This window comes from Silurus aristotelis, assembly GCF_946808225.1.
Source record: "Silurus aristotelis genome assembly, chromosome: 1".
In the NCBI taxonomy this organism is placed as follows: Eukaryota; Metazoa; Chordata; class Actinopteri; order Siluriformes; family Siluridae; genus Silurus; species Silurus aristotelis.
In genome coordinates this window covers 39,379,791-39,399,036 of record NC_139574.1, presented here as the reverse complement: position 1 = coordinate 39,399,036, position 19,246 = coordinate 39,379,791, and the positions used below count along the sequence as shown (strand labels likewise).

General features: G+C 37.2%; 2 protein-coding genes across 9 annotated transcripts in view; one reads left to right on the top strand and one right to left on the bottom strand.

Moving 5' to 3' along the window:
- Nucleotides 1–19,246, top strand: part of LOC310724584 (uncharacterized protein) — a 171,319-nt gene that overhangs the window by 12,304 nt on the left and 139,769 nt on the right. The gene's annotated exons all lie outside the window — the stretch shown is intronic.
- Nucleotides 1–19,246, bottom strand: part of LOC310725056 (eukaryotic translation initiation factor 4 gamma 3-like) — a 136,570-nt gene that overhangs the window by 26,347 nt on the left and 90,977 nt on the right. Inside the window, exon 5 of one of the 2 annotated variants that reach the window (XM_083539660.1) lies at nt 10,679–10,962. The exons of the other annotated variant lie outside the window; for it this stretch is intronic. Within the exon in view, the coding sequence (XP_083395786.1) occupies nt 10,861–10,962 (102 nt within the window). The 3' untranslated portion in view covers nt 10,679–10,860. Of the gene's footprint in view, nt 1–10,678; nt 10,963–19,246 lie in introns of those variants that run through there. 2 annotated transcript variants of the gene reach the window in all.

Below are 19,246 nucleotides of genomic sequence, written 5' to 3'. Positions count from 1 at the left end.
AACATTTGAATAGTTTTTATGCCTCATTAGTCTTAAAACTAACATTTATAGAACTGACTAATAGAAAGTGTTTTTTTTTTTTCATGGATCACCTCAAATCAGTGTTACATTCATTGTGTGTGTATAATGATGGCATATCAGTTATAAGGGTGATGGAGGAAAAGTCAAATCCAAATGAAGTTTGTCACTTTTTTGTTTATTGTCATTATTTGTTGTCCTCCCCATGTGCTGCTGTACACAGGTGAACAGAGACGTCCATTCCACACCAAACTTTTTACAGAAATCACCAAATCTTGATTTTATTACTGCTGAGATGATTTTATAGGAGTTTAGTTTCTTATTTTAATACCGATATAAAAATCCCATACATATTATGGTGCAGTCGTGGACCAGTTGAGAAAACACTAAGTGCTTGTAAAAAGACTCGCAGCAGATCAAAATCAATCACATCTTTCATTAATGTTTTTTCTTTTTTAAATACATTTTTGGACTTGATTGTATTCAATAAAAAATATGTATTAAAGTTAATTTACCTTGTGATTAATTTACCAGATTATTTTATCCTTATGATAATTTCTTGCTTACAAACATCTTAAGTCGATAATTATGATTGAAGAATGACAAGAGACTATAAATACTACCATGTGTTTAAGTAAAACATCTGTTTGTGTTCAGAGAAGGTAAGTATAATGAATAATCTAAGGGAAATGAAATAAAGTGTTTGTTAAAAGTGCAGTGTTGTCAGGAAACAGAAGGAAATGAGGCCAGGTAGCATGAATGAATGATTTATTTTTTAATAGCTCATAACACACATCTGACACGCGCTAATCACGTGTTCTCTCATTCTCTATTTTCAATGCACTTCTACTCCCCCTAATGGTCACTTTAAGTATAACAACAAGAGGTCACCACATGCAGTACAAACTAATTACACATCAAATTAAACCCCACAATTTTTTATCAAAATCACATTCCAAACTGCAAACACGTGTTTTCTATTAAATAATATAATTCTAAATATTTTAATACCCTACTGTGTCTAAACAAAGGAGCGCTATAGAAACTCGTGTAGGGTTTACAATCACACACCACTTCCTTGTCTTAACACCACCCGTTTTCAGCTTCCGCGTCTGCGTTCGAATCATTGAAGCCCCGCCTCTTTTGTGACGTCAGTATCTCTGATAGCGCCCTCAACTGGCTTTTATTGTCATGACAACTTTGTTGTGCTGCTGTTCAACACAAACATTTACTGATCACAGCAATGAAGCGCAAACAAACAGCTGAAATGTTTTTAATTGTTTTTAGTGATAAGCGTCAATGTTTTGAACAATCCGCTCTCCAAGACACAAAAAAAGATTTTTCAGCCAGAAAGAGCGACTTTCAGAAAAAAGAAGGAGAAATAATGACAGATAATAAGACGGGTAACAGCTTTTATTTTGTAGATAAATTTAACGTTGCCAAGTGCAGAGATAAAAAAGGCAACATTAGAAGGCCAATGAATGCCTACATGGTTTGGGCGAGGAAACAGAGGCCCATCTTTTCCAAGGCCAATCCAAATAGCAGCTCTGCAGAGATCAGCATGCAGCTTGGGATCCAGTGGAACAAACTGAGTGAGAAACAGAAGAAACCCTACTACACTGAATCATGGAGGCTTAAACAGGAACACGAACAGTTGTTTCCTGGTAGGTGAACTTTCTTTATAGACAAATGACAAAATAACAAAACAAACGCATCAATTCTGACACTTATATTGTTTTTATGTTGCTTCTTACTCTTTAAATTCTTCTTTTCTATCATGTAGATTGGGTTTATAAACCGCTTCCAAAGAAGAGAAGGAGAAAAGGCAGTGTGCAGAGTAGTGACTCACAGAGGAGACCTGATCATCAACCAAACCACCACATAGTCATGAACATGCCAGAAGAAGTACCAGTCCATGACCTCGTGCCTGAAGTTAGTGATTAGTTCCCCGGCCTTAGTCACCAAGAACTGCTGTCTCCTAAAGACTTCTGCTTTTATCCTCCTCTTTTCCCTTCTGTTTCTGAGTCGACTTTCTGCCAGACCAAGTGAGTTAGTAAACTGCATTGGAACAGTTTCAGAAGAATGACATGCAAATGAAGTTTTACTCTGCATCTTAAATAATCGCCATAATCGCCACTCATTTACTTTAATATGCAGCTAAAATTGTGCACTTCTGTTTACAGCACCTGCTATGGGTCTGAGTGTACAAGCAGTGAGGTTCAGCTCGAGGACGAGGAGGAAATCACTTTGCTCAACAACGACATCTTTTCCATGTTAAATGAGGATTGTGACTTTTTTAACCAGTCTGGAGCCCTGAATTATACTGAAGACCCCCACAACAGCACAGAGATCCTGGATTCTGTACCAGCCTTTGATGTCGACAGCTTCGAGGATCTGTTAAAGCAACTTGAAGAGATGGAAAATGATTCAGGAATAGAGGAAGATGGTGAAATACGAACATTTCATGTACTTTAGTGTGCATGTTGTTTCACCATCTTCATTTTATATTGAATTCCAATTTAAAGTTTTATTTAAATAAAGATTTTGAATTCCAATCATGTCTAATGTCTCTTCATCACAGAGAACATTCAATTACTTCATTTTCTTTCCTGAAGTCCACTTTAGTAAATTCAGTGATGTTTAATGTTCCTTAACCCTCTGGAGTCTGAATTGCCGCCGGCGCCCAATCGTGCTTTTTTTCAGATGCCAGCAAAATGAGCTTAAACTGCTCGGTCCTATTTTATCAAAAATGTCAAAGTAATACATCATTTAAATCTGTAAAGGGTCTTCTTTCATTTGTGTATGCTCACTATGTAAACAAAACGTTGAATTTTTTTTTAAATGAATAAAATAGTCAGGGTGCGCCATCTGTCGCCTGTTTTTTTTTTTTTTTATATATATTTTTTTTTATTTAATACAAAAGTATATAAACAACAAAAGCAAATATACACTTACAATGTAGATAAATATTACAGGCTCAACACAGTATAACTAATAAATTGTTTAGAAAAAATAAAGAAAATAAATAGATAGAAATCTGAAATTATAATTTACATGAACTTAAATAGTGAGTAAAAGAAAAGAAAAAATAAATAAATAAATAAAATTAAATAAAGATAAATACTAGGGGCAGTATTACAATAAATTAAATGATGTCAATAAATAAAGCAGCTTCACAGCACTCTGCGCTTTCATCTTATTGAGGGCCTTGAAAAAACATTTGAAGTCATTTTAGAATATAATAAGTAGTGTGTGTGTGTGGGGGGGGGAATTAAAGAATCTACATTTATGAATGAAATATTTTGCTAATATTACAATATTATTAAGCAAAAAAGAATGAACACAAAAGTCTTTAGGTTCTCCAAATAAAATATGATGTAAAGAAAAAACAAAACTATCAACAACCACCTCTTTTTCTATCATCCAGTCCTGAATTGACATCCAGAAGAGTTTGGAGAAATTGCAGAAGAGAAAGATCTGATCCGTGTCTTCAGAATTGCTTTCACAAAAGGAACAGGGGACAATTTCTATATTAAATTTCTGATTTAGGAATTTGTAAGAAGGATAAATCTCATTTAAAATTTGAAGTGTATTTCTTTAGCTTTAGGAGGAACAGAAAATTTAAATAAGCTGTTGTAAGATAAATCACAGTTTCCTTCTCAAACATATGATCTCATTTGTTTCTTTTAACTTGACAGGGATAACAGGTTTTTAAAATGACCTGTCTTATATATTTGTTAGTACAACTATCACTTTTAAATTGCATAGCTCCAATATATAAGGCTGGAAGAACAGGTTTAACTTCAGTATAAGAAAGAGAGCATCTCATCAGCATCTTTATGCCAGAAGGTATTGCATTAACAACAGTGAAAAACTCTTCCGGGTGACAGGCAAAGCCATGTTTCAAAGTAAAAGCATTATAGTCTAAAATGTGACCCGGTTCATCCATTAGATCTCTTACTGACCATATACTTCTGTTTAACCAATTCTTATAGCATAAAGATCTGTTCCTGTGCAATATATATTTGTTGTTCCACATTGAAGCATTATGAGGTGTAAATCACATTTGATAAAAAATTGAATTCCACCAAGTTCTTGAAACAAAGCTGATGGAACTGTAAACCAAAAACTCTCTTCTTTACATAGAAACATTTTTAACCATTTAAGTTTTAACCAAATATTTATGTTTTCAAATTTAATTACATTCAAACCACCTTGTTCATAGGATTTTGTAGTGTCTGCTTTTTTTATATAATGGGCTTTGTGCTTCCAAATGAAATTAAAAAATTTTTGGGAACATATTTTAATGAAATTTGAGGGAGGAGCCAAAGAAAGAGCGGGATAAATCAGTCTTGATAAATATTTAACCTTCGTTAGCAAGATTCGGCCAAAAAAAAAATGCCTTAGAAAAAACATTAACTAATGAGATAGCCAGAGGAATTTGGTCTTTGTCTTTTAAGAACAGTGTAGTATCGTCTGCCAATTGACTAATTGCTAAACTTTTACTTTTACTAAAGTAGACAACATATCCGCAGTCAAAATGAATAAAAGAGGGGACAGAGGGCATCCCTGCCTTATTCCACGACTAACAGGAAATCTTTGTGATGTACCATAGGGAAGAGAAATAAAACTGTTCATACCTTTATAGATCATTTTTATAATATTGACAAAGTGCTCACCAAAACCAAAGCTTTCTAAAGCTTTAAATAAAAACCTGCGTCAAAGGCTTTCTTAAAGTCTAAGAAAAGAATATATCCATCATCCTCTATCAAGTGATTGTATTCTACCATATCCATTACTAGCCTTACATTATTGTGAGAATGGATCTTTCCTGATTAAATGTAATACTTTATTGCATTGAGGTGCTTTAGTACATAAAGGTCTACATTTAAACATATTTAAGATTTTATAATGAATATTTTTTATTATTATTATATGCAGATTTACACATTTATGAAACCCAAAGTGATAAAAGGATTAAATTCCTAATAATTGGTTTTGCTTAAACAATAAAACTGGACTGGACTGATCTTGCTGATCAAAGCAAGGAACATTCATAAATCCCCCCAAAACTATAATATTAATAATAATAATAATAATAATAATAATAATAATAATAAAAATAATAATAATAATAATAATAATAATAATAATAATAATAATAATAATAATAATAATAATAATAATAACTGCAGTTGGTTGTCAGATGTCAGTCTCACACTGCCCTCTAGTGGCCCTGTTAGGACTTTCTTTTTACTTAATTCTGTACAAATATTATTAATGGTGTTTTGTTTTTCTAGTTATATGTAATGTTGATCTTTTACAAAGCAAGATATTTTTTTTAAATAATATTAAACTGTTGATTAAATCAGCTGATTAAAATTAATGTAATAAATAATGTAGAAATAACGAGTACAGATTTAATAACATTGAAACAATTTAATTGTCAAAAGGTTTTTTATTTTATAAAATCCAGTCTTTATGGTGAGAACCTGCATGAAATTAGTATTAAATGTATTAAAAGTATCATCTACATGCAAGAACTCAATCAAACATGTTGTTAGAATAAAATGTAAACTTGATCAAACCTCAAATCAGACTCTGAACTGTACGAATGCTATTTGTTCTGTTATTGAACTAGAAACAGTGAATGTTGAGATGTTTGGGAACCGATTATTGTCTGTATATATGCAGGTCAGGGTTTTTTTCATGCTGGAACACCGTTCATTACAATGAGACGGTGATGTAAGATGACGAGCCAAACCACGGAGACGAAGCTGACTGAGGAGAACCCCTCAAACTAACCCAGGAACAGAGAAGGAACTTTCTGACCAGCTGCTGGTTTTGTACAAACAGAACAAACGTTTCTTTTTCTTGAGTGAGACTGCTGAAAGAAATATTTTTAAGGAGACAGAATGTTTTATGTTACAGATTTTACTAGAACTGTGGAATCGAGTCATTTACCAGTGAATCTTTTGATTCAGACTCAATTGAACCGAAACCAGTAAACCGACTTTTTTGAGTTATTGTTACACTGTTAATAACATTATTATCAGATTTATTATTATTATTATTATTATCATTATTATTACTAACACATTATTAGATATTACTTTCATTAAAATGAAGTTTTATAGGAAAAATTATAACTAAATGAACAATTCCCTATGTTATGTTATAATCATCTCATTCATACAACTGAGCAGTTGAGGGCCCATGATAGCAGCTCCAACAGTCATTTAGTTGAATCTTCTGAGGAGAAGTGGGTTCCACACACCAGCCATCAACCAGAAAAGAGGTTCAAGCAGTCTCCAAACTCAGAACCTGTTTCAGCTCTACCAGTAAGAGTGAGAGACAGAAAATCCCAGTCTTCACTGGTTGTATCCCCCAACACACCTGAAGAGAGGTGGAATAAGGATTTTACACCCCAGCCAGTCTGTAGACCATCTGTCATGCCACTTGTTGATAAGAAGATGTTGGGAACGGGCTACAAACTGTTTGTTGACGACTTCTACACAAGTCGTCAACAAACTGGCTGAGAGAGGAGGATGTGCTGTTTGTAGAATAGAAGGATAAAAGGAAGGTCCAGTTGTGCTCCATCATTCACAGAGGCACTGAAGGAAGCATTGTGCTACTTTTATTTTCATTACTTTTTTCTTCTACTGTTTTTCTAATGTTCAAATACCAGTCTTATGCTTATTGTGTGAATGTTATTATTCCCAGTACATTTGGTTATCAGGCTGCTTTTCCTCAAACAGACGGAGGGAGAAAAGGACTACACACAGTCTCAGAATAATGTTTATAGGAATCTCGTTTTTATTGTATTTTCTTCAAAGTTAAAATATAAACTCATTACACATGTGACTTTTAACCCGTCACTATTCTGGATTGTTTCAGGACCGAATTCATGTATTTATATATTTAAAAAATAACTTCAGCATCTTTGGATGATGTAAAGCCCAAAGTGTGTTGTTTCAAAAGAGATGTAAATTGTGTATGTAGCACACTGTTGTCAGGAACTTTTACCATTGAAAGTCAGGAAGGTCATTTTTAGCTGTGAGGCCCAAAAGTGGGGCTGAAACCGAACAGGGTTCAAGAAACCGGGTTTATTTTCATATAAGTAACAGTATTTAGTTCAGTAAACTTAAGTTCATTTAAAGGAGAATTCAGTGCTGTTTAGTTCAGTAAAGTCTTCATTTAATCCAAAACTATTCGATTCATTAAGTTCAATTATCCTCAAATTTATATTTTTACATTCAATAAAAACAAATCATCCAGTTTTCATTGATGTTTATTTAGTGAATAATGCATTTAATAAACAATTGGTTTCACTCAGAATAACATTTTATTTTTTATAAGTAAAAATGTGTTTTTTATAAAACTCATCCGAAGCATAAAGATAAAAATGCACCAGTTGGTTAAAAGAAAACATTTCAAAGTAAAACATTTCTTCCAGCTCATAAATCCTATAAAACATGCAGCATTAAACATGAACTTCCAGCAGATGAACATCTCATAATACTGTCTGGAAGTGAGAAATGTACAGGTTGTTTTTACTCCATACACATGAACTTACTTTGATCAGAAACACAATCATACTCCAAATCAATTAATCAATAAAGTCAATAAAAGAATCCCAAACTGCTGTGTGTCTTGTCCTCGCTATTAATGACGTCATTAGAGCTCCACTACTTCTAATGACCTGCTGTGACAGTGAGCTCTAATACACATCACACTGCCACCTACTGGTCATTTATGATTCTGCAACATTCATTGAGTCACTCCGGTCAACTTCCGGTTTTTAACTCGGATTCACTCGCTTTATACACAGTTTACAGCCGTTTTTATCTTATTAATGACTGTAATATCGCTCTTCTCTCAGGAACAACAGAAAAGCTGTGAAGACATGATATTTTATCCGCTCTTTACCTCTGTAATGCGCGCATGCGCATAGTCCGGTTAAGAGAGACCGGGTTACGTCACAGACGGAGGGTGGGGGCATCTCCCTGTGACGTCACAGTAAGGCAACGTCTATAATTGGGAACGCGTCTCTGTTTCTCTCATTTCCGAGGTTTTTGCTTGTGAGTAAAGAGGCATAAACATGGAGCTCTTCAGAAGGTTGAGAAAGTTTTTTCAAACCAGAAGAACAAAGAAAACTAAGCAGATTGCTGAAATGAAGGAGAAGCTGGAACACATGGAGAAAGTAGAGAAAGACTTGGATGCATTTTCTCTTCTAATGATAGAGAAGTTAACAGAAGAGAAAGAAGAGAAAGCCATTCTGCTTCAGACGGTGCAAAAGCTGGAGGCTACTTTGGCTTCTGAGCGAAAGCAGCAGGAAAAGGATATAACTGAGAGAAGCCAGAGCTGGGCGAGAGAGCAAAAACAACTGGAGGAACGTGTTGCTCAGCTTGAATTTATTTTGGATCAGACCACCATGGAACTCCAGTCTTCCCTGAAAATCCATGAGGAACTGGAGAAAACAGTAGAATGTGAGAGAGAGAGCTGGACGAGAGAACAAACGAAAGTGGAGGAACATGTTGCTCAGCTTGAGGTCACTTTGGAACAGACCTCCATGGAGCTCCAGGATACTCAGAATCACTGTGAGAAAGTAAAAAATAGTGCAGAGCAGGAGAGAGATCATTTGATCAGAGAGAAAGAGCGACTGGAGGAACGTGTTGCTCAGTTTAAGCCCATGTTGGATTTTAAAGAAAAACAAGAGGACGAAAGAGAGAAATCTAAACTTGACATAGAGGAGAGGAACAACTTACAGCTTCAGACCAACAGGGGGCTCCAGGATACCCAGAATCTTTGTGAGGAAGAAAAGAAAACTTCAGAGAATAAAACAGAACATTATATGAGGGTCCGAGAGCGATGGGAGGAAATTGTTGCTCAGCTGAGACAAAAAAACCTTCAAAAGAAAAGGAGAAATAGAAAAAAAAGAGGAAGACAAGAGAAACAGAGAGTCTGAACACATTCACTACAGCGAGACACAATAAACACTATAAAATAAATAAAGATTTTGAATTTCAATCATGTCTAATGTCTCTTCATCACAGAGAGCATTCAATGATGGTATTTTTTTTCTTAAAATCCACTTTAGTAAAGTCAGTGATGTTTGATGTCCTTAAAGAAAAGGAATTTGACAGAAACTGAAGTTGAGGTATTTTCTTGCAGCTTTAGTGCTTTGTTCATTTTGAGCTCTGAAAGCAATATAGCTGACAGTTAATGTGGGGCAGAACCTGATTCACTTAAACATCTGTACTTTATAATTAATCGCATGGATTGGCACAAGAAAGTGGATGATCTTTCAGCAGTCATTCTGACAGGGTTAACACTGGATTCACCTCACAACACCTGAACACTACTGCTGGATGGAGCAGCGGGTGCGTGCACGAGCGGCGGTTGGTGAATGGAGGGTGGAGCCGGGGGGAAACGAGCGGTGAGAAGCAGATCTGTGGCTGATGGGACTAATCAGTGTGCTCTGTTTTAGTGACTGGTGATGAGGAGAAAAAGGAGAAAGACGCAGAGCTGAGCATGTGTGTGTGTGTGTGTGTGTGTGTGTGTGTGTGTGTGTGTGTGTGTGTGTGTGTGTGTGTGTGTGTGAGTGTGTGAGAAGTGCAAAACAGATTAACAAATCCGAAAACAAAATAACAAATCTGAAAACACAAGTCAGACAAACCGGAAAATGTAGGTATAGTTTGTGAATGTAAACTTACCGATCATTGGACAAGACACCTGTCAGTCAAGATATACAGGTGAATGACAGGTGTCTTCTCCAATGATTGATGTTTCCATTCACAAACGATACCTACCTTTTCCGGTTTGTCTGACTTGTCGCTGTGTTTTCGGATTTTTTAAATGTGTTTCGTGCAACGATTCAGACAAACTGGAAAAGGTAGGTATAGTTTTGTTTCCTTTGCAGACTTTCCTGAAGCCCATAAATTAATAATGGTCATAGTGACATTGGTAACATTGCATTAATGTTATAATATCTGATAGCCATTAGAGGGCACTCTCGTGCTGCATGTGGGTGTGTTTGCAGTGTGCAGAGTAAACGAGTAAAAAACGCTGTGCAGTCATGTCTCCGGTTCTTTCTGCGCATGCTCCGAACTTAATGGGATAATATGTGTTTTATAGCATAATGATGCAAACATAACAGTATTTACATTAATCACATTACTGTGCTGGAAAACAATACAAATTAAATAAAAAAGAAGAAAAAGTGTAGAAGGAGAAAAGCAGGACAAAGACAGAGGTAATGCGATGTAATGAATGGTGATGATCATATAAATAAACTCAGTTTAGTAAAAGTTTGTGAACAAACTTTATTTTGGTCCAGTTTTTAAAGTTTATTCTAAAAGTTATAAATAGTGTAATAAGTGGACAAGAAATATGAGTTGTTCATGTCACACAGATTTTTTATTTATTTTTTTATCTCAATTCAGTGTCATTACAAAATAGGTTTAAATTTGTAGAGATTTTATTTGGACAAACATATCGGACAAAAGAAATCAGCAACATATATTGTTCATCCTGTATCAGTCGACCTCTAGGTGTGAGTTTAAATGATATGCTCAGTTGTATGTATGAGATAATTGTAGTCTGGACGGTGAGACGCCACTAAGCGTTAATATTATAATAATTACACTGATCTATTAGAGACGCTTATCAGAAAAGTCCGAATCAAATCCACTCACAAGTGCAGCAGATTCATGTGATGTGAAATAATGTCCTAATGGCAGCAGCATTATACAGTCATATATATATTTCTATAAAAGAGCTCTGATACGGATTTCAGTCTTTAAGAAGAACATCTTCAGAGGGGTTTTTCTCGTCCTGGTATTATAAGTGTAGATAAACATAGGTTGTGTTTAATTGACAGCCCTGATGAAGTCTGATGACCTGAAGAGGGTGGAGCTGAGACTTCAGGCAGCAGACGGACTTCTGAGGAGGAACATCAGCATCACATGAGAGGTTAGAGGTCACCCAACCTGTAATTAATCCTGGAGGAATTAAGTGTGATTAGAGAGATAGCGATTTAAATGTGTTAATGCAGCTGTGTGTGTGTGTGTGTGTGTGTGTGTGTTTCAGGTGTGTATCAGGTGAGTGTACAGTTCAGTGAAGTGCTGATACACCTTTAGGGCAGACTTCTGTCTTCAACACACTGTAACACATTACTTTTAAAAATAAAAGTGCGTTACCTGTAACTTTTATAAAATGAATGAATTTGGGCTGAAGTGTAGACTACAGTCTGACCTGTTTACAGCAGCGACGCATTGTAGGATTGGTGGATAAACGACTGTAAACACGAAGAAGACGCGCTGTGGGCGTGTCTCCGTTTATTCAGGTCTCTGTGGCAGTAATGGCGAGTCGAGGCGAGAGCAAGACGAGTTTCTCAAAGTGGAAATACGCTCATTATTTCACTTTAGTTGAGCATAAAGACAAAAACTTTTCAGTCAAATGTAAGCTGTGTCTTTCTAGTTTAAAGCTCGTATCTACGGCGATAAACAGCAACTCCAATCTGTTGAAGCTGCTCCCGAAACTCCATGCCTGAGGAGCTAGAAGCTAGAAGCTAACCCGGTGTTCTGTTCTACATTGTTGATAGTTAAAAACTAAATTCTCATACGTGCATTACATTTACATGAATGTGTTTTTTGTGAGCTCATCAGTGCAGTATGTTGCATCACTTTCATGCTGTTATCTATTATGATGTACAATATTAACAACAACAGCAGCAGATTCATAGATCTTTGAAGAAACTGTTGTACATGCATTACGTTACTGTGTTTGTTTGTTTGTTTGTTTGTGTTTGTTTCACACAAGGCTTTAGAGGATGATGAGTGGGCGTCTCGTCTGTGGCGGTAGAGGACGATGAGTGGACGTCTCGTCTGCCTCGGTAGAGGACGATGAGTGGACGTCTCGTCTGCCTCGGTAGAGGACGATGAGTGGACGTCTCGTCTGCCTCGGTAGAGGACGATGATTGGACGTCTCGTCTGCGGAGTTAGAGGACGATGAGTGGACGTCTCGTCTGCGGCGGTAGAGGACGATGAGTGGACGTCTCGTCTGCGGCGGTAGAGGACGATGAGTGGAAGTCTCGTCTGTGGCGGTTTGGCAGCACTGGGATTTGGCTCTGAAGCTGGAAACACACCTGCTCCCCGTCAGAAGAAATGGTTCGATCTGTTTTATAAGGTTTGTGCTGTTAAAATGTGTATGAGAACATGATTAAACACCGGTACCATAACCTAAAGGTCTTTATTTGTACAGAGTAAGAAATGTCCAGTGCAGGTCCACGGCCAGTCGAAACGTTCCGGTGGACCACAGAAACGTCTTTGTGGATTCCACCCTCCTAAAGTGTTCATTTCAGACTTTCAGGTGATCATCTCTTTCATGTCACGTCACTGTGGACCTGCACAACTATATTTGTGACCACACTCATGTGCTTTAAATGTCCTCTGCTGTGGGATGCAGAAATAATCGTTGCAATATTTATTTTTATTTACAAAATCTCAATAAAGTGATGTTTATGTAACAAACTGCACTGGAAGAAAGACAGACAGGCAAAAGTTCACCAAGCAGAGCTTCTTTATTTTCTTTCGTTTTCACCCTGGCGTTTTCCTTTCCAGTGCTCACACCAGGGTTCACCCACACACTCACGGTTCTGGACGCCTTTCCTTCTTGACGTTCGCCGATGGTCCCTCCCTCACGCTTCTCTCTTTAGCGCCCGCCAGAGTTTCCTCACGCACCGGCACAACTTTTCTTTGCGTCCACACGAGTTCACTTTCCAGCCGACGCGTCTTCCACCGGCGCCCGTCTGCACTTATTTCCCCTTCAGCGACATTCCGCTCGTCTCTCTGCTTGGTGTCCCTCTTTTTTTTTTGTGTCACCAGACTGAAACAGAGCACTGATTAGTCTCATCAGCTGCAGGTGTTTCTTACCGCTCGTGCCGTCCGGCTCCGCCTCCACTCGCGCACTGCTGCTACAGTTTACATCCCTAATCATATAGAACAATATCTGCTTTATCTATTCCCATTTCTCATCCAGTGATCAAATAGTGGAAGCACTGAGATCATTGTAAAAGACTTTGGTTTTTGCTCAAGTGTGTTAAAGTGTGTTATATTTATAGATCTTCATATCACTTCACTTCTGCCCTCAGACTCTCACTAGTGTACAGAGATGATTGTGCATTAAACATATTAATGTGTGAATGTTAGATTTTCATTGTTTCTTTTTATTTAAATCTGTAAAAAATACCAGGACTTAAAGGTAAATAAAACCTGTGTTCCACACTCTTTATTGTTCTTTTACCAGGTCGTAAGTGTTCCACCTGCTGCAAGTGTTCCACCTGCTTTACTCCACTCCTACTGCTGTAGCGCCCCCTACCTCCACCCCCACCATTATACAGCCCATTATACATTTATATGTCATTATCATCATTATGTTTAAGTTAATAATATACGATACGTGTCTTTACAGCCTGGTAGTCAAAGTCCATCTCCTTTAGCCAGTGATTCATCTGCATCCGGTCCTTCATCTGCATCCGGTCCTGCATCCGCATCCGATCCTTCATCCGCATCCGGTCCTTCATCCGCATCCGGTCCTTCATCCGCATCCGGTCCTTCATCCGCATCCGGTCCTTCATCCGCATCCGGTCCTTCATCTGCATCCGGTCCTTCATCCGCATCCGGTCCTTCATCCGCATCCGGTCCTTCATCCGCATCCGGTCCTTCATCCGCATCCGGTCCTGCTGTTTCTTCCAGTTCTGCTCCTTTAATCATTTCTTGCTGGCGTTTTGAGCGACTCATTTTACTGTTTATTTTTGTGGATTTACTACTATTATAATCTATAGTTATTTATGATTAGGTTGTTGTTTTAAACCCAATTAGGGACTTTTATCATTGTACTTGATTATATCTATTGTTAAATAACCTTTTAATATATACATAGTTTTGTAATATTTGTATTTTGTGTGTTTGCATCTATTATAATTTATCATGACATTTTTGTAGCATTTTCAGTAATTAAAAATAAAATGTTTTATCGTTCATAAAACAGTGACTCGTGAATTATTCTGTGAACCTGCTGAACCCATTATTATCTTAATAATAATAATAATAATAATAATAATAATAATGATTTATTATTATTATTGTGTAGAATATAAATAAACAAATACAAAAGTCCTATATAATAAACTTGTGTTAAAAATGTTAAAGGTTAAATAAGTACATTAAGAAAATAAATATACATCCATTTTATGCCCCTTTATTGGGAAAAATTAGTCAAATCATACAGATATAAATTAACACGAGTGACAAGTGATGTATTTTCATTCACATAATCAGTAGTTTTGTGCACTATTGGGGGATTTATATACATCGATCTGCCAAAAACCATAACAAATGTCCATCGTCTATCCATTTCCTTTCTCTTTTTCCTCTATTCCCTTCTTCCCCTTCTTTTCCCCTCTTCCCACCCCTTAACAGACTATTGATCCCCAGCTTCACACAGCTCACATCCTCAACTCTCAGTCTCACACTGCCCTCTAGCGGCACTATCAGGACGTGCTTTATGCTCCATTCTGTACTAATGTGACTTCTGTTTGTGTTTTAATGCAGTGATTCTCAATCTTTTTCTGCCATTTACCACTTTAGAGGGATGGGTTTAAAAACCCACCTGTCCTCCGTCACCTCAAAAAAGGATAATGAAATTCTTCAAGTTAAAAAATGTCTAATTTATTGAACTATCCAATTCTAAATGAACATCAAGTAGCATCAAAAACAAAAATAGAGAAAATAAAGGTGTAGTTGTGTTATCTCTTGGACTTTGTCACTTTGCAGTCTGTGCAAAATAGAGCAAAATCATTTCATAAATCTTTTCAAAACGGGGTTGTAGACTTGATACTGTCACTCTCAAGTCATGTTCAATATTGAGCTGAGATCTGTATTTAGTTTTCAGTGTAGCAACATCTGAAAAGTCTCAGAGATGAGATGTGGCAAAAGGAGCAGGATAAAACAGTTATATTTTCTTTAAGGCTGAATTTTTGGTTTAAGCTCCTACCAGAGTGCTGCGTACAGAATCTTCATAAAAATTCTAGTATCTCCTTGACAACCGCCAAACAAACAAACAGCAGCAAGAAGCAGCAGCGATTAGCAGCATCTAAGAACATTTACAACTTCTATTAAACATTTCTTCATACAGGTACCTGGTAAGTCTTCTAAATAATTATGTGAATAAAGGAGCTGGAGTGTGGGTGAATGTGGGGTTTATATCGGCGGTGTGATGAGTGAGTGAATATGCCTCAGGTGTTCTCAATGAAGCCCGATGCGAGGAGCTCCATGTGGGCGGGGCAGATGAGAGAAGGAGCAGGGCGTTCCCCGAAGCACCAAAGGGGGCGTGGCAGGGGGGATTCCTGACAATTTAGTAGAAGACTCGAAAAGTAAAAAGTAATTATTTAGCGATATTAGCATGGGTAACTAGCCGGCTAGCTAAGATTAGCTTTTATAGTTTAGCTTTTTATATTAATCCATCAAATTGACCTAATAATTAGTATAAAATCTATTAAGACAATTAAGTAGCTTAATTTAACCTATTAATCCCATATTTTAATAAAACTCATGTAACCTGTTTACTCCAAGTATAATTACCATAATATACTAATAAATAGAGTAGAATAGGGTCAGACTGGGACTACAATTTTAATAATCCTTGCAGCCGTGGCATGTTTTATCTGTTGTGGAATTCCTTGCCATTGTTTAGACAATACGTACAGCTCCCAGTGTATAAAATTACAGGTGAAGAGTCTTCTACAGAAAACATCTCCACAGATATGGATCAAAACATCTATGTGGATTTGGATGGAGGGATTATGGCCCTAGTCGATGAGAAAAAATGACTGTAACAAACGTTTCCTTATAACTAAAATCACTAAACCCTTTCTACGCTTTAATTCTGATCCTTTGATAATATTGTATAAATCATGTTGTTGTTGTGTGTATTTTATGCTGTGTGCAGGAACATGGCAGCTGGTGAACATAGGAGGCGTCTGCATCAACGCGTGTGTGCGTACATCGAAGCATGTGCTGAGGGGTATCGCTTCAACTTTAACAACTTCAGAGCTCCCTGCAATGCTTGTTTTGGCTTTCGTTATTGCAATATTTGCCTGTGGTGCATGGATCGGCATATCTGTCCTTTAGGTCAATGGGGCCATCGTAAATCCCGTGAATGGTTCAGGTTTCCTCCAGAAAAGGACGAATTCGTTTGGGAAACTGATGAGGACCCTTTCAGACCAGTGATCGACATTCTGCACCACGCTGACATATTCTCCCCAGATGGAATGTGGCTAGATTCCATCCAGAACTCTGTCTATGATCTTCCTGCAGGACTTCAGCTGATCACCCGTATCTTTCATGTGCGTAGGGTTATTACCCTTGCCCAATCGTTTGTAGCTCCTGCACGCTCGCTGGGTGCTCTGAGAACTCACAGTTTTCTCTTCACGGAATTTGTCATGCAAAGCACCTTTGTAACGTACTACACCATCACCTTCTGTGGATTTTTTCTATGGACAACTGAACCAGCGAAACATCGTGATTGGAATTGTCGTCCTGTCCTTTGTGGCAGATTTCAAAACAACAGACAAGACTCAATGATATTATCATCGAGACACGGTCGTCGTGTGAGGGCTCAGTTTCCGGTGTGGTCTGCACTGCAGTCTCACAGTTCTATATCTACTCCCCTGCCGCACTGGATCAGACGGAGTCTGATTTGCGGCCAGCGCCCAAACATGCTTTTTTTCCCGATGCCAACAAAAAGCAAAAAACGGCTCTGTCATATTTGATCAAACATGTCAAAGTAATACAACATTTAAATCTGTAAATGGTCTACTTTCGTTTGTGTATGCTCACTATATAATCAAAACGTTGTATTATTTTTTTAAATGAATAAAATAATCAGGGTGCGCCGTCTGTCGCCTTTGTCTGCGTGATCTTCGTTTAGAAACACGTCATTAAAAAGCGCTGAAACTCGGCCAATATCTGACAGACGGAAATAAAATATATATCTTTAGACAGCTTAAAGTATGTAGTCGGTAAAATAAAAAAACAGATGTTTCCAATGAATATAAATCATGTGAAACCAAGTAGAAGCACAGACTTTCCACCTAAGGTCATTATCTGATAATGAGCTGCGACCGGATACGCCCCCCGGACAGTGGCATAAAACAATGCGATTCTACTGAGATTATTACACATTCAGCTGCGTTTGATAGATGACACGCTACACCGGTGAGGAAGCTCTTCAGATGGTTTTGGACAGTGATGAAGAATTTACCTTTTCATCCGAAGAAGATTGCGATTCCGACGAGGAGCGTTTGCATTTTGAAGAGCGAATCGACGCATTCGAGGACTTTCCAGCAAGTTGCTACGATGAGTAAGTTATTAGGTCTTACATTCTGATCATATAAAACTAATATTGTTTGTAGACATCTCTGCCTAGCTTCTGTCAGCATTGCCTTTTAATGTTACAACAAATATCCGCCAATATCTGCTCATTTGTAACATTAACTGTTTGTAATTGTATGCTCTAAATATTGTTGACGTTATATAAAGTTATATTTTAGCCTCAGTTCAGTTTTGGTTAGTCTCACTTATCATCCTGAAAGGGTGTTATGTATTGTTAGCTAGCAGAGATGTTCGGGAATGCTGAGGTGTAAATGCTAGCTAAATTACTGCCTTATGAATGTAACATTTTTTCCATGATTTGCTCAGCTGTAAATGGTGATAGTGTAAATGTCTAAGATGGATTATGGTCTATGGCCCATCAACAAACATTTATTTGTCCTATTGCCCATCAACAAATAGGCCTATAGGCTATACAATGCATGCTAACAAATATATATTGTTTAAGTGTATTTATCATCCTAAAATATATTGTTTGATTATTTTTAGGAATGTGGCTGCATCACCCTTCCCTTCACTGGAAACTCACACCAGGCCACGCAGGCGTCACTCCATTTTGAGTTCGACCGAGAATCATCCTGAGTAAGTACATATTTTATATGTTCTTAAATTATATTTAGTTTGAATCATTATTGCATTGTTTGTATGTGTGTGTGTGTGTGTGTGTATGTGTATGTGTATGTGTATGTGTGTGTGTGTGTGTGTGTGTGTGTGTGTGTGTGTGTGTGTATGTGTGTGTGTGTGTGTGTGTGTGTGTGTGTGTGTGTGTTTCATAAACAGATGTGATCAGGCACCTGCTCCAAATAGGGCAAAGGCAGCACACAGACAGTCCACCATGTCATGGAAGGATCAGACAGATAATGACTGCTCCAATAATACACAGCACAGCACAAAACAATGTGGTACCGAAAGATTTTTCTACACTTCTTGGACATCGCTGCCACCAACAGTTTTATTGTGCATAAAGAACTGTATGGTAACGTGTCCCATAAAGAAATTTATGGAACAACTTATTGCTGAGCTTTGTAGCGTCACACAGAAAGTAGTGCCAAAACGGACCAACTCTGATCATGTACCAGTTCGAGGATCTGAACTGTCCTCTGATGTCAGAAATGTTGCCACTGCTGCCCGCAAGAGCTGTGTACATTGCAAAACATTGCATGGTAAGCACCACAAAACACCATGGAAATGCCTGGCATGCGATGTTCACCTGTGTCTTCAGTTGAACAGGAACTGCTTTCAAGAGTGGCACAGGGATTTTTTATGCAATTTTTTACTTACATTTTTTTAACTGTAGTTTTATGTGTTAATGTTATTGTTGCACTCTTTTTTTTTTTCTTCAAAAACCACACATAAGCCTTATTTTGTCAAAAATACAAACACACACATATAAGTTGTTTACATATTATGATAGCCCAGTTTGTGCTGAATACAGTGTAATAAGTCTTTTGTCAATAATATATTTCAAAGCAACTAAAAAGAACCAAATGTAAGAGCATGTCAAAATCTCTCAAGGGGCCCAAAACACCCTCAGACTCCAGAGGGTTAAGCCACTTTGCACTGGACTGCATCAACTTTCATTTGCTTTTATTTTGTATGTTTTCACATTTGTTAGTTACTTGTACAATCACGACTGAGGATGACCTTGGTGTTGACTTGAAGCAACCACTGATGATGTTCTATAATTCCGAGTATTTTATAGAATAAAAAGCATTAAAAACAAGAATATAATCTAATTAAATGTTAATTAATAATACTTGAAGAATATTTAAAAT